We start from the raw sequence: 15,660 nt of genomic DNA on the forward strand, positions 1-15,660 counted from the left end.
ACTGATCGGACGGGAATCAAACAACTTTTATGCAAATCGGAAAACTCTTAAAATTCACCAAAAAAATCTTAAAAATGCATTTCCCACCGAAGGAGTTTAGATTTTGCGAGAAATGTGAAACACGTCTCAAATGATTTTTCTTATAGATCTCTGGAAATGAATTTGAGCGCGAAACGTCACCCACCAAATCTTTGACCTCCATTTCCACCAAGGAGGAATGGGTTTTCCGAAAAGTGCGAAACACCCCTCAAATGAATTTGAACAAAGATCTTTGAAAATAAGTTTGGGGCCGATCGGATGGTAAACAAAAAAGTTACATACAAACGTTTTTCGCGATTTTTACACACTTGCGAGTGGAAACTCCGTCTTAACGTGCACCTACATCACATAAGGTAACTACAGTGAAAATTTCAGCTTCCTAGCTCTTACGGTTTGGGCTGTGCGTTGATCACCAATCAGTCAGTCAGTCAGTCAGGACAAACAGTTTTATATATAGAGATTAGCATCGACAGCCGACTTGATATAACGTGTCTGTCTGTCTATTTTATTATTCTACAATTGTCTCAGTTTTAAAGCTATTGACTTGAAACTTTGCATAGGGCCGTCTTTCCGTTGGATCCGGCCGGATCGGACCACTATATCATATAGCTGCCATATTAACGCTTGGTAGAAAAGTAGTTTCTTGTATAGATAACTTTTTAGTTCATCAAGTTATTTTCAGCAAACTCATTTATCATTTATCAGTTATGCTCCGCTCTTATCAACATCGGACCACTATATCATATAGCTGCCATGGGAATGATCGGTCGAAAAGTAGCTCTTTTTATAGCAAATAAAATTAGCATTTACGCAGCATCTCACATATCTGCAAAACCTTTCACTTCTTTTTTTACCAATATTTTAAAATTTTAAAAGCTATATACACCAAAATTGGTCTGTAGGTTCTCGTCATATTTTCTTTGTTACCTTGCTCATAGGCATAGGCCTTCATCCTAGCCGACTACTTCCGACTAGTGCTATATTTCTCCTTATAGAGTATATGATATAGGATGTATTCATATAGCTTACACCCAAATAATGACTTTTATCTAGAGAAATTGTTCAGCTCCCTTAAAAAAAATTTTGTTTAAGGCTGAATTAATATTAACTATTCATACGCTATTTAGCTGGTGTATTAAAAAATACGTCAAACGCATTTAAGGCATGGAAATCAAAAACTAGATAACATCAAGTATTATGGATCTTTGATTGACATTCTCTTATAAAAGTATCTCTTTACTAAGATGGCAATTATGATGATCTATTAAATTATTCAATTAAATTATTATTTCTATTAATTTATTATCTATTAATTAATGTAGTATAGTGAATAATTTTTATCGAATCAGAAATTAAAGAGAGTCTAGATATTTTGTACCCAGATCTTAGTTCTATAATAAAGATCTATCTTTATAAAGATTATAAGTTCTTGGGATTCGCGGCTAGAATATTCGTTGTGAATTCTGGTTAATTTAAGATTAAAGTGAACAGCTGAGATGTGATTGGTTGATATAAAGCTTAAAATGTGGTAAATCTAAGTATAGCTGTGATACCTGACTTGGCCAATCTTAAATTTATCTATTTGAGCAACAAGTGGAAAAGCTTTCAAGGAAAATCGATTTAAAATTTAAAAATATTCAGCAAAGGGTGTGGAAAATAACTCGTTAATGAATAACGAGCATAAAATGAGAGCGCACGTTGCGTTGTGCCTTAGGTAATGGACAAAGGGTTTGCGCGTAGTGTGGGATTGGGGGGGGTTTGGGTTGGTTGATGGCTCTGGTTTGCGGCTTGCGCGGTGTTGGGCACTGGGCGATGGTCGATGATGGGCGGACTGCAAGCGGAATCACAACAGAGCCAAAGGCAGACAACAAAAGCCTGGACAAGGACACCCTCACCACACACACACACACACACACACACACACACACACACACACACACACACACACACACACACACACAGATACCTGGAGAGAACGCTGCGAAAATGGTGTGTAAAATATCTGCGTTAGCCAAAGGCGAAACGCGATTGCAAAATGAGTTTAAGAAGCAGGGCGAGGTTGAGGACGTAGACGTGGGCGAGGCCGAGGACAAACCAGCCAGCTGGAAAAACCAGAGAGCCAAGCAAGTAAATAAATAAGCAGTCATAAAAACAACGTACACACACACACACGCACGCACACAGCTAAAGGCATAGACACATGTGCTGCGCTGGGGTATTTCCATGGCGCACATGATTTCCATTCGGAGAAGCAGGACGAGGATGCGAATGCGATTGCAGGAAGTTCCGGAGCTGGCGAAACGGTTATAAATGCTTGGCAAATAGAGAAACAAACAAACAAATAAACAAACAAACAAACAAACAAACCAACAAGCAGACAAACACTCATACACACGCACACACAGACACTGGCACAACAAATCGCATGCGGTTGGCAAGCGCTGAGCTGCACAGTTGGAAAGCAACTGGACTCTGACCAATGACCACATTGAGGAATTTGAACATTTTTTGACACTTTTCAATTAATAGTCGACTATTTGGGGTCCTACCAGTCCTGTCTTAAAGTAAAATAACTATTATTGTAACCACAGAAGAAAGCAACAATTATGCAGATACATTTTAGATATTTGGTAGATAAACAGAGAGCAGCATATTCTCGCTATGAAATACACATATGGTTTTTTGCAAACGTGACGTTATTAGCCTGTTTGGCTTAGTTGCCTGAACTAGCAAACAAGAAGTCGCCGGTTCAATTTTTGTTATTTGATATCAGGCACAAAAAGCAATAACAATTATCTGGACATAACAGTATTAGCTGCAATGCCATTTGAAATGGATTGGTAACTAATAGATTATGTTTGGGACGTGAGCATGATGAATGTCTAGACGCGTGGTAGCCATTAGCCTGGATCTGTTTTGCCAGATGTTGGCGCGAATCACACAAACGATACCATTTGCAATGCTAGTCAGTCTATATATCTACATCCATTAAACGGCTTTGCTTGTGTTCTATTATTATTATGTCAAATGGAAAAATTGATTGAAAGCAAAGCGCACGCAAACGAGGTCGCCTCTGGAAGTGCTTGTTTTAAAATAGAATTTAATATATTTTCTAGCAAACAATCATAGTTGATGTCTTAGGCGTAAGACATTTGAAATTATGGTATTATACAAGTTCGTTTTTCTAGCACGGTCCGAGCTATGCTATATTATGCACTGGCCATACACCATGACGCCTGCTGCGTAGGCAACACATTTGTGTTGCTTAGCTCAGGCAAAGTGGCTGCTCAACTGTGCTGAGGGCGATTCTTTAAATACAAATGTATATACCGCATATATTTATGGAAAACTCCAGGGCTACGCACATCAGGAGCGTATGCACAAAATAAAAGAAAAATCACAATTGCGGAATCATGGCTGGTCTGAGCTGTTTTTTAATATTGCAAACAGAGTATTGCGCAGTTGGTTGCAACAAGTAGAAAACGTGTTTTTTTTACCCTGTACACATTGAAAATAGGTAAAAGGAGTATAAAGCATTTGTGCAAATGTATGCAGCAGGCAGAAGGAAGCATCTCCAACCCCATAAAATATATATATTCTTGGTCAGCATCAATAGGCGAGTCGATATAGCCATGTCCGTTCGTCCGTCTGTCCGTCCGTCCGTCCGTCAGTCCGTATGTATGAACGCAGGGATCTCAGAACATATAAGAGCTAGAGATTTGATGTTGAAATTGAACGTTGGTCCTCTAAGTGCCCGCGCAGTACGAGCTTATTTCCGATAATCGATAGCTTGCCCCGTTTCCAAGCAATCGATAAAAGTCGATGTCGAAATCATGTTTTGTAAGCAAATCTCTTATGTTTGAAGAGGTAGAGCTGGAGTATATATATATCAAGCCATCAATATATATTTTTAATTAAGTGATATACCTCTGTTGCATAAAACTCTTTTGTTTTTCATGCACTTCAATTTTAAGGATCTATTTGAATGAAATGTAAAATAAATCATGTTTTGGATAGTTTGGATAGTTAAGTTTTTGTCCGTATAGCTGAAAGCTTTCAAAGCTCCACAAAAAAATTTAAATCAATTCATGCTGCTATTAATATTTTCCAACATATTTCCGCCGAGTGCTTTACGAGTCATGAGTGTGAACTAGTTGTAAGGATCGTTGGAACCAGTTCGAAAGAATTTTGGGTGAGTTTCTTTTTGGGGCTTACCTCGATTCTTGTCGCAGCAATTGATCACCAAGTAAAAGTTCAGTTCTTCCTTTTGATATGCTACTTGTGGGACTGTGTTGCTGTTGCAGCTGTTGTTGTTGTTGTTGTTGTTGCTGTTGTTGCTGCTGCAGGTCAAGGGCGCCAGCGGTGCTGAGCAACTGTTGCTGGCTGCCGATGATGTTGCTGCTGCTGGTTCCAGCTATTGGTTGTGCTGGTGCAGTTGTGTTATATGGCAGGCCAAGGCAATCGCCGGACTGATGCACAATGACGTCATCGTTAAGCGTAGTTAGTAACTAAGAGGGAGACAAAGAAAGCGAGAGAGAGAGAGAAAGAGAGAGAGAGAGAGAGAGTCAGACAATATTGGTTGCTAACCTACGTGTATAATAAAATATAAGTCAAGAAGAAATGCTGTCAAAATCAGGCAAACCAAATGGAACGAAACGAAATGAAACGAAACGAAACGATACGAAAGAAACACATGCCACACAATGTTGCTTGTCGCCTGTTGCCCGTTGCTGGCAACGACAACAACGAGAACAACAGTTGTTGCCCGCTCACCTCTCGTCTCGGTGGATACAAATTATTCGATATTAGTAGATCACAATTTTTCATAACGGACGTCCCAATGTTGCTGATGATGATGTTGCTGCTGCTGCTGCTGCTGTTGATGTTGCCTGATGTGATGCAATTATTGCTATTATTGTTGTTGCTTAAAATTAAATGCTGCTGCTGCTGCAAGTGGCCAGTGATGTTGCTGCTGTGGCCATGTTGCTGCAGATCGGCAAACGCCTGTTGCAGCTGTCCGCTGGATATGGCCGTCGAATACTCTGTTTTTGGCGTTGTCGTCCCATGCGCATGTCCGTGTCCATGCATTGGCAATGCAATATCTGCCGCTGTCACAATCGTTGTTGCCCCGCCGCCTCGCGCTGCTGCTGCTGTTGCTGCCAGCGGCGATGTTGAAGTTTGCGCATCCACAAAGTGGGCACCGCCAGCACCAGCAGCAACAGCAACAGCAGCAGCACCAGCAACAGCATCGCTGCCCAGCTGCAGCGGCAACGGTCTGGACTGTAACTGCGTCAGCGATTGTCGCTGTTGATGGATCGCCGCAGTTGTTGCCAGCGTGGCGGCTGCAGCGGGCAACGTTGTTGTTGCTGGCAGCGTTGTTGTCGGCAGCTGAGCGTGCTTGTTGTTGTAGCTGATGTAGGTGATGCCGCAGTAGTTGGCACCATCGACATCATCGTCATCGTCCATGTCGTCATCGTCCACCTCCTCGGCCAGATGCTGCAGACTGGTGGCGAGTAGGGATTTCGCCTGCAGCGGCTTCCCAGCGGCAGCAGCCGCCGCCAATTGTTGCTGCAGCTGCTGCAACTGTTGCTGCTGTGCCTGGCTGGTCTGATAGATGTGCCCCGTGGCGCTGCTGGTCTTGCTGCCGCTACCGCTCGCTGCTGCCGGCTGCTTGAGCGCTGCCGCCGCTGCTGCTGCTGTCGCGCTGACAATTGCCGCCGTCGTTGAGTTGTTCGCACTGCGCTCCGCACTGGCAGCTGCTGCTGCTGCTGTGGCTGCTGCAACCGCAGCGCTCACCAGAGCCGACGACGGCGCTGCAGTTGGCGTCGACATTGTCGCCGTCGCTGTGGTGGGCACCAGCGAGGGGGCGCTAATGGGCCCGCCGGCGGTGGCCGTTGTCATTGTGGCGCTGCTGCAGGTGATTTGATTGCTGCTAAATGACGTTACATAGATGGGCGTCGAGTCGTTGAGGAAGCTCAAGTCCTGTTTTTGGCTGGTGACGGTGCCGCTTTTCGTTTGCTGCAGCTACGTGTGGCAAGTGAAGCGACGACAGCAATCGGAATGAGGAAGCGATGAATGGGAGGAAATTGGGAGATTGAGAAAAGAAAATGCAATGAATGAATGACCAAAACAGTGAGTAAAATGAGAGAGAGACAGAGAGAGAGAGAGAGAGTGCAAAATAGACAAAGTAAGAGAGAGAGAGAGAGAGAGTAAGATCAATTGTTGAAAATACGTATCGTTAATCGTTTAATCGTTTTGTAGAGATTTGCATTGTGATTATCGATTGAAGCAGTATAAAAATTGATAAATAAATTTAATTGAGGATCATTATAGATGAAGATATTTTTTGTAAACTGTTTTCAATAGCATCGATTATTAAGCGGACCGATAAATATCGATAACAAATATAAAAGCTTTCTTTATCGGTAGCTTTGATATTTATGAATGTCGACAAATGTCACTATCTACAATCAAATGTTAATAGCATTGTTTAATCAAAATGTCAAAAGTTCTATTTGGTTCTGTTTATATTCAAAATAAAAAAATGGTATAAAGCTTGACAAATAATTAATGGAATATCCAAACCAATAAAAAAAGTAAATAAGTAGCTGTAATAAATAAACAAAATATCACTTATAAAATAGGGCAAAAGGATTTCTTGTGTTCTCCAAATAAGTGAAACAAGCAAAAAATGGAATCTTCGACCGATGTATATATATGCTTGATCAAGTTAAGGAGCTTAGTCGGTATATCATTGTTGAACTTGGAGATCATATTAACTATATGCTTTAAATATGGTATATTAAAAGCAAATGCAGATTATTTTCCGATTTCCCCGTTCTCAAAATACAGTTCGGTTGGCTTGCACATATTTCAGGACCTATAAGACCTACAGATACTAGATTCTCCCACACTTTTTTTTAATTCTACTGGCAGAAACTGCTTCCAAATCAATTTCCCATATTATGAGGCTGAGAGACGAAGCAGCCGCTACCCAAATGTATGCACTTGTGTATAAGAAAGTACGAAGTCGATTAGTCGACTTGCCACTCTTACATATTTTCAAGTGACAATGCTATAGATGCTGCGATGGGGTCTTAACTATTTATAGGCCTTAAATATGCTGAAAGGCTCCAGTCGCATATGCAAATCAATCAAATTTCATTAAAATGAAGCCAGTCAAAATAATCCAAGCGCAAAAATGCCTGGGCCCGACAGCTGGGTTTGTGCACGCCAGCGCCAGCCCGACATGATTTAAAAAAAAACGTATACAGTAAACGTCTGCTATAAAGATTGAAATTTGAAGAAATTAGAGTGAAAGGAAGATTTGATGCTCATAATATAATAAACTTGTTGGATGATTGGGTTAATCTAGACACAGACAGAATTCTTTTAAAATTTGATGGGCTTGTGTATATTTTCGAATCACTTGTATAAGCTTATCCTGTAATATCATCTAGAAGTAAAGGAAGAAGCTTTGTTCTTTTTTTTGTTTGGAGCATATAACACTGAGTTTCTTTATACTTTAGACTTTATTTATACTTTATACTTTTTTCACTTTCAAAAAAAGCCAATGTTATGGAACAGAATGGCATGGAATAAACAGTGGGCTTTCAAAAAAGTCGGTTATCTTTACATTTTCATACATAAAGTCTAACAGTCTAAGGGAGTGTTGGGGCACGGAACAAAATGTATCTAGCTTAAGCAATTTTAAGATTTTGTGTGCTCTTCAATGTTTGTCAGTGTCAAATGTTGGCGAGTGTTTACTGTAGCATTTAGACGCCTTTGTTGGCCATGCGTAGGTGCGCCAGCTTCTCTGTCTGGCTACGTGGGCTGCTAACAAAAGGCGGGCTCAGTCGCTGACTTTGCCGCAGCGGCCGCACCCCGACGCGTTGCAAGCACAACTGAGCAATTAGCCCGCGCAAACACAGTTGCCGTCAAACTGTATGCTAGTGACAAATTCCCAAAGCTGGCAATCAACCAAATCTCTGACTCAAACGTGTTGTTGTTTTCAATTGCCCAAATAGCATTAGAGCAGCGCTCAATGGCGCTCAGCTCGCTAATCTGATGAACGTCGGCATCGGTATCGGTATCGGAATCGCTTCCATTCTCATCTCCCCGCAGCAGCTCCCAGCAACAGGTGGCAGCAACAGCTGCCAAGTTGGAAGTTGCCCAGCCACGCGGATGCAATTACCAGTACATATATGTAAGCCCCCCAAATACATATATATATATATATATATATATATATGTCATATGTTTATATATAAATGTGTGTATATAGTTATATATATATATATTTATATATATGTCTATGTGCCCGTTGCCATCAACAAAATGCTTCACGCTTCGTGCACATTCCACTTGTGCGTTCAATTGCTGCGACTCTCAGACCAATCCATTCATGTGCCCAACCCACAATATTCAACCCACATCAGTTAACATCGAATCCCCTACCAGCTCCCATCCTGGTGCCCCACCCCACACGACTACTCGTTGTCATCAACGTCGCCGTTTCATTCATTCATTCAGCTTTTCTTTTTTTCTCCTCTCATCCACATTTTATCGGATTATTGACAGTGCAGACGAGCCGGTGGCTCCGCATGCGTCGGGCTCTTCTATCAACCGGTGCGTGTGTGGAGTGGCTGGCTCATCATTTGGAATCAGACCAGGATTCAGCACCCATTACCCGGCACACAGCATCCAGGACCAAGTACTCAGGCTCTTGTTCTGTCGATCTGCTCAAAGAGGCTGCACTTAAACACTTATCGCACTTAAAGTCATTGGTTTGGTTAGGTTCGGTCGGGTTGGGTTGGGTTGGGGTGGGATGGGTTCGGTTCAGTTGGCCTGGCAATAGCCTATTGACTAGACTTCATTTTGATAGCTTTGGCTACAGTAATATTTCGCAAAAACCGCCGAGCATCCAGCCCACATCACCGAGAACCCGAACGCCACTCCAGAAATGGAAGGCAATGTCCCTTGAGGCAAAACACAACACAGGTTTCTCAAACGAAATAGGAGAGGGACAAAGGGGGTGCGAAAATAATAAAAATAAGGGAGCAGGAGCATCTACTTTTAGTGATTGATGGATGACTCAACTATTTCGAATGGCTGGAGGTTATCTGCCGAATGCTTAATTCGATATATAAATCAATTATTATTCCAACAGTTATGAATTCCTCGTACGAGTGTTTTTTTTATAAAAACAATTATAAGTGTTGTACAAGTTGTACTTGTCAAACCAATAACTGTGTTGCAAAAGTTGTTATTACAATTATAAGTGTTGTGAAAGTTGTCGTTTGTAAAGCTATTAAGTGTTGCAAGAGTTATTATTTACAAATCAGTGAAGTTTTGAAGTGTTGAATTAGTTTTTATTTGTAAAACGAAAGAAAGTGTTGTAGAAGATGTCATTTATTAAAAATTTAAGAGTGTTGAATAAGTTGATTTATATATAAAATAACTAAATGTTTTAAAAATTGTCATTTACAATAACACAGCCAAAATTGTTGTAGAAGATGTCGACTATAAAGCAATTAAGTGTTGTAAAAGTTTTATTTTTTAAAGCAGTGAAGCTTTTTAAAAATTGTCAATTATAAATCAAATTAAGTGTTGTTTGATATTTACAAAAACAATTAGGTGTTGTATAAGTTGTTATTTGACAAACAACAAAAAGTTTTGTAAAGGATGTCATTTTTAAGACATTGTAGAGTGTTGGATAAGTTGTTATTTATTAAATATTTTCCTGTGCTAAAAATTGTCAATTATGTAACAAATTAAAATTAAAATAAGACAACTAAAATTGTAGTAGAAGATGTCCTCTTTTAAGCAATGAAAGGTATTGCAAGTTGTCATTAATAAACAATAATAAGTGTGGTAAAAGTTGTTGTTTAGAAAAACAATTAGGTGTTGTACAAGTTGTCATTAAACCAACATTAAACAGTGTTGTAAAAGTTGTCATTTATAAAAAATTTGAGTGTTGAAAGATTGGGTGCTGTAAAAGCTGTTATTTAACGAAATTTAAAATGTTATACAAAGGTTGTCATTGGTAAAACATTTAATAGTGTTGAACAAGTTGTTATTTATAAAAATCATCATGGTCTTAAATTTATAACAGAAATAAAAGTGTTGCATAAGTAGCTATTTAATTTTACATTATTTTCATCATATCCAAAATTGATCTGTTTGAATATATTTATTGAGCCTTAAAGGCGATTCAATTTTCATAAGGATAAGTAACTAAATAAATATATAATCACTTATGAAATACTCTTAAGTTTTTCAAAGTTACGCAATGAGTCATCTATTCCTTTAATCTATTGTGTATCCTAAATATGAATATATATGCATTTGTTATTAGACGAAAAAGGCATTTGAATGGAAACTTGCAATTTAAAAACAAATCGTAGCATTGCAGTCAGTTGTGACCGACTGCGCCATACTCTGTATGCAGTGTAATTACCGATTAAATCAATCAAAAAGAGTCTTTCCAATTATTGCCTGGCCAACTCTAAGACTCTAGCCGCAAGGCAGTGACTCTCAAGCTGTGACTAGAAAATACCGATTTGCATAACTTGCTGGGAGACACATAAAGAGTTTCGCGGTTCCCTCGGCCCCTGGTGGGCGTGTCCATACACTTTTTAACACCTTTTGAAGCGCGGATAAAATGGAGTAAATAAAGGCGTTCATGCCAGCAGATGGACGGACTTTGCACAAAATCAATATGCTCGTTTTCACTTTGTAAGCTGAGTAAAAAAACACTTTTCATGCGCAAGTTCGCACACAAGCTTCATTTGAGCATTTATTCGCAGCTGTCAAGCGCATGCACACACATAACCAAGCACACCCTCCTACATACACACACACACACACACACACACACACACACACACACACACACACACACACACACACACACACACACACACACACACACACACACACACACACACACACACACACACACACACACACACACAGCCGTGTGGTAAGCGGCCCATAGAATACTACCACAGCTAGTCATTGCTTGTCGTATGAGGCGACTGAAAATGACACGGGGATGTAAGTGCCCGGAGAGGTGCCTCTTGCAGGCGAAAAGATTCTGAACGCCATTAACCTGGAAATGGCCAGATCGATTCCGTTCCGTGGTAATTAAACCAACTCGTGACCTCCGGTTGTGGCCAGGTATCCCCTGGCTAGGCGCTGTACACCCGTGACGCGCCTAGCTAACACGAGAAGGCGACTGAGACTGAGACCAGTAATGTCTCAGGCTGTGAACTCTGGACAACCCTACACGACTAGACGACCCCTGGGCTGACGGCCGACAGTTTTCTAGCATCTCAGTAAGCGGAGTGAAATCTGGCCGAAATAACTGCTAGGCTAATGCTGTTACCGCCCCGTCCCGTTAAAACATGGCAAATCTCCAAGCACGCTCCTCGTATCGTCGCCATTTAGTTGGCAGTATAGGTTCAGATGTAATATTCCTGATTACGCGGATCTGGCTCTGAACACTCGACCCCATGAAGGCGGGTGTCAACCCTCGCATGGCCTCACTGCTTGCAAAGACAACCATGAGATTATAACGCGACTGTACAACGGACAAGGACAACGGCTTAGGAGTTGGGACCCAATAAAATGAGTAATATCCAAACCCCACAAACGAAGGAGAGCTGTGATGCTTTTGCAAAGAGCAGCAGAATGGTGAGATCACCAGTAGATGGAGCAACAGCCGTCCCCGCAGAGACGAACTCAGAGCGGGACCAAACTACGGCAACTCAGAGTAGCTCAGCACTCCGGGAACTCGGGCACGAGATCTCAAAGCTGGTAGACATGCTCGAAGATGGCAAGCGACGCTCCATCCACCAGCCCATGCGAGACTCAATAGAGAGCATCAGAGTCCTCTACGAGCTGGCGGCCATCCAGCTACACGACGAAGGAGCCAAGGAGGTAATTAGGACGCACCAGTCGTGTCAAACCTCGCCTCTGTTCAGGACAACGGTAGACGTCAAGCGGAAGCAGGCCACGGTACGGACGCCCCAAACTAAGCGAATCCGAGGGCCAGTCGGTAATCAGGCTACCGTAACAACGGTGCAGGAGACACCGAGCCCCAAAGCGGATGGCGACAAGTGGAAGGAGGTCACCCACAAAAAAAGGAAGGAGGTCACCCGGAAAAAGAGCAAGGGATTGCTTAAGGAAAAGACGCGACCGGATGCTATAGTCATCTCGGCAAAAGGTGAAGCGAGCTACTCAGAGATACTGAGAAAAGTTAAAGCCGATGAGAAACTGGGCGAGCTCGGAAAAGCGGTGACAAAAATAAGGAGGACACTAAAAGGAGAACTGCTACTTCAGCTTAGGAATTCGGGAGAGAATACCACAGCATTTAGGAGCCTGGTGGGCGAAACGCTAGGCGAAAACGCAGAGGTGCGGACGCTGTCCCACCGAGTCTCTATTGAGTGCAAGGACCTGGACGAGATCACGACCAGAGAGGACATCTGCGAGGCGATGAGGGGTCAAATCCAAATATTGGACATAGCCCCAGAGAATATTAGCCTCCGTAAGTCGTATGGCCAAACACAAACGGCGACTATAAGACTGCCAGCGGAAAGCGCGAAAAAGGCCCTCTCGGTAGGTTTTCTGAAAGTTGGCTGGGTCAACTCAAGAATCCGCGAGCGGATAAACATCACCAGATGTTTCAGATGCCTTGAGTTTGGACACCTTGCAAGACACTGCAAGAGTGAACTGGACAGATCGAATCTGTGCCGACGATGCGGAGGAAAGGACCATCTGGCTAAGGACTGCAAACAAGAGCCACAGTGCATGCTCTGCAAGGACAGAAACAATGACCCCAATCACATTGCCGGTAGCGGCAGATGCCCCGTGTTTAGGAGCGCCCTGGCCAACAGAATATGAAGTTCACACAGTTAAACCTCAACCACTGCGAGGCTGCTCAGGCCCTGCTGTCGCAAGCAACACGGGAGAGAAACACTGACGTCGCAATAATCTGCGAGCCATACAAGCCTATCGCAGGAAGCGGCTGGGTGGCAAGTAATGCGGAAAAGCGGCCATCTGGTCCCTCAACTCACCGCTCCAGGAAGTCAGAGCATCACACGAAGGATTCGTCAGAGCGAAAATTAATGGAATCACCGTTTACAGTTGCTACGCACCCCCAAGCTGGGAACTGCGGCGGTTCCAAAACATGCTGGAGGAAATATCAGAAGACGCTCGCAACAGAGCTCCCCTCGTCATAGCAGGAGACTTTAACGCCTGGGCCATGGAATGGGGAACGCGAGAGGGACCACCCTGCTAGAAGAGTTCGCGGCGATCGACTTGGGCCTTGCAAACGACGGGCAGGAGCTCACGTACTGCAAGGCCGGTAGAGGCTCTATTATAGACCTCACCCTGCTCAGCAGCTCACTCTATAGGCTAACCACATGGAAAGTCAGCAATGAATTCACATTCAGCGACCACCAAGCAGTACATTTCGAGATCCACGGGAGAGGACGGAGAAAACAGCAGCCCAAAACAACAGGCCCCAAATGGAAGGACAACTGCCTAGACAAGGAAACATACACGGATTCCCTACGCCATGCTCGATGGACTGGGGCCACGGAGTCAGCAGAAGACATGGCACGGCAGCTTATGGAAAACATCTCGGACGCGTGCGACTTATCCATGCCCAGGAGGAAGCCAAATAGAAGAGGAGCACCTTGCTTACTGGTGGAACGAGGAAATCAGCGACCTAAGGAAGTCCTGCCTACGCGCTAGAAGACGCTCCCAACGAGCCCGATGCCGCCCAGACTTTGCATCTAGGCTGGATGACCTGCGGGCAGCCAAGCGAGACCTCAAAAGATGTATCAAACAAAGCAAATCCAGCTGCTTCCGGCAAATATGCGACGAGGCCGATGTAAACCCGTGGGGCACGGCTTATAAGGTAGTCACGAAGAAGATACGCAGCCAGGGAACAACCCGTGTGACCTGTCCTACCGCACTTGCCACTATAGTTGAGGCACTGTTCCCCCATCCCCCAAGATTGGAGGTCGTCAGCCGCTCACGCAGCACGGAACTTGTGCGGCAGGTGTCGACAGACGAAGTGGTAGTGGCAAGCAAGAAGCTAGACGACAAAAAGGCTCCAGGACCAGATGGGGTGCCAAACAAGGCGCTAAAGTTAGCCATGCTGACGAAACCCGACGCCTTCGCCGAGACATACAATAGATGTCTGCAAGACGGTGTATTTCCCAAGAGATGGAAGCGACAGAAATTAATCCTCCTACCGAAAGGGGATAAGCCAATAGAGGAACCCTCGGGATACAGGCCAATCTGCCTACTGGACACGGCGGGAAAGGTTCTGGAGAGGATTGTGTACAACCGACTAATAAGGGTGGTTGAAGAGAAAGAGGCCCTGTCCAAACAGCAATACGGATTTCGTAAGGCTAGATCTACGGTCGACGCAATTAAGGCGGTGGTAGATATTGCTACTAAAGCAATAGAGGGTACCCGATGGAGGTGGGGAGACAAGGAGTACTGCGCGGTGGTTACGTTGGACATCCGCAATGCCTTTAACTCAGCAAGCTGGTCTCGCATACTGGAAGCCTTAGACCGAATAGGGATACCGTCCTCCCTTTTCCGTATAATATCCAACTACCTGTCCGATCGACTATTAATTTATGATACGGAAGACGGTACTAGGAGCTACATGGTCACAGCAGGGGTCCCACAGGGGTCGGTCTTGGGACCACTCCTGTGGAACATAATGTACGACGAGGTGCTCAGAGTACAATTGCCCCAGGGATGCAGAATCATAGGATTCGCAGATGATCTGGCCCTAGTAGTGGTGGGCAAAGAAATAAAAGAAGTAGAAGCGGCAGCGAATGCAGCCATAAGGATCGTGGCCAGCTGGATGCGTGGCGCTAGCCTGGAGCTGGCAGGCCATAAAACAGAGGCTGTGCTTATCACAAGCCGCAAGATAGTTGAGTTTGCTAGATTTCAGGTAGACAGCGTTAGTATCGAGTCAAAGGCTTCCATCAAGTATCTGGGGGTCATGTTAGACAACAGGCTTAGCTTTCGTCCTCACGTAGACTATGTTAGCCAGAAAGCGGCAAAAATGCAGGCGGCCCTTTCGAGGATGCTACCAAACATAGGAGGACCTAGAGCAGGTAGACGCCTACTCCTCGCGAGAGTTGTAGCCTCCGTGCTGCTCTATGCTGCACCGATATGGGCATCAGCAGTTGCAAGCCAGAAAGGCCTCAGAAGGAAAATGTCAGTCCCCTACAGGCTAAGCGCACTCCGCACTATTTCTGGATTCCGGACGGTGTCGGACGAGGCGGCCACAGTATTGGCAGGCATGCTGCCAGTAGATATATTGGCCAAGGAAATGGAGAACATATACAAAGCACGAATAGCGACAGGCGACGCTGTCTCAATAGACGTCATCCGACGGTCGGAGAGAGCAACATCAATGGCAACTTGGCAGGAGAGATGGAACACGGCGAACAAGGGGAGATGGACACACAAACTAATCCCCAATCTGGAGCAATGGATTAGGAGACGGAACGGAGAAATTAACTTCCACCTAACGCAGTTTTTTACTGGACACGGCGGGTACAGGAAGTATCTCCACAGGTTCAG

The 15,660-nt window shown here is 43.9% G+C and overlaps 1 protein-coding gene across 4 annotated transcripts in view; it reads right to left on the minus strand.

Moving 5' to 3' along the window:
• sdt (stardust) overlaps nucleotides 1–15,660 on the minus strand; it is a 96,618-nt gene that overhangs the window by 30,110 nt on the left and 50,848 nt on the right. For 2 of the 4 annotated variants that reach the window (XM_064699536.1, XM_064699532.1), the window contains one exon: nucleotides 4,255–4,547. In XM_064699536.1, the coding sequence (XP_064555606.1) occupies nucleotides 4,255–4,547 (293 nt within the window). Of the gene's footprint in view, nucleotides 1–4,254; nucleotides 4,548–4,812; nucleotides 6,064–15,660 lie in introns of those variants that run through there. The other 2 variants (XM_064699531.1, XM_064699533.1) reach the window with 2 other exon arrangements.

The sequence above is a fragment of the Drosophila montana genome, unplaced genomic scaffold (genome assembly GCF_035044405.1).
Source record: "Drosophila montana isolate Dmon_TW-CO22-7 unplaced genomic scaffold, ASM3504440v1 contig_1624_1, whole genome shotgun sequence".
Classification (NCBI taxonomy): Eukaryota; Metazoa; Arthropoda; class Insecta; order Diptera; family Drosophilidae; genus Drosophila; species Drosophila montana.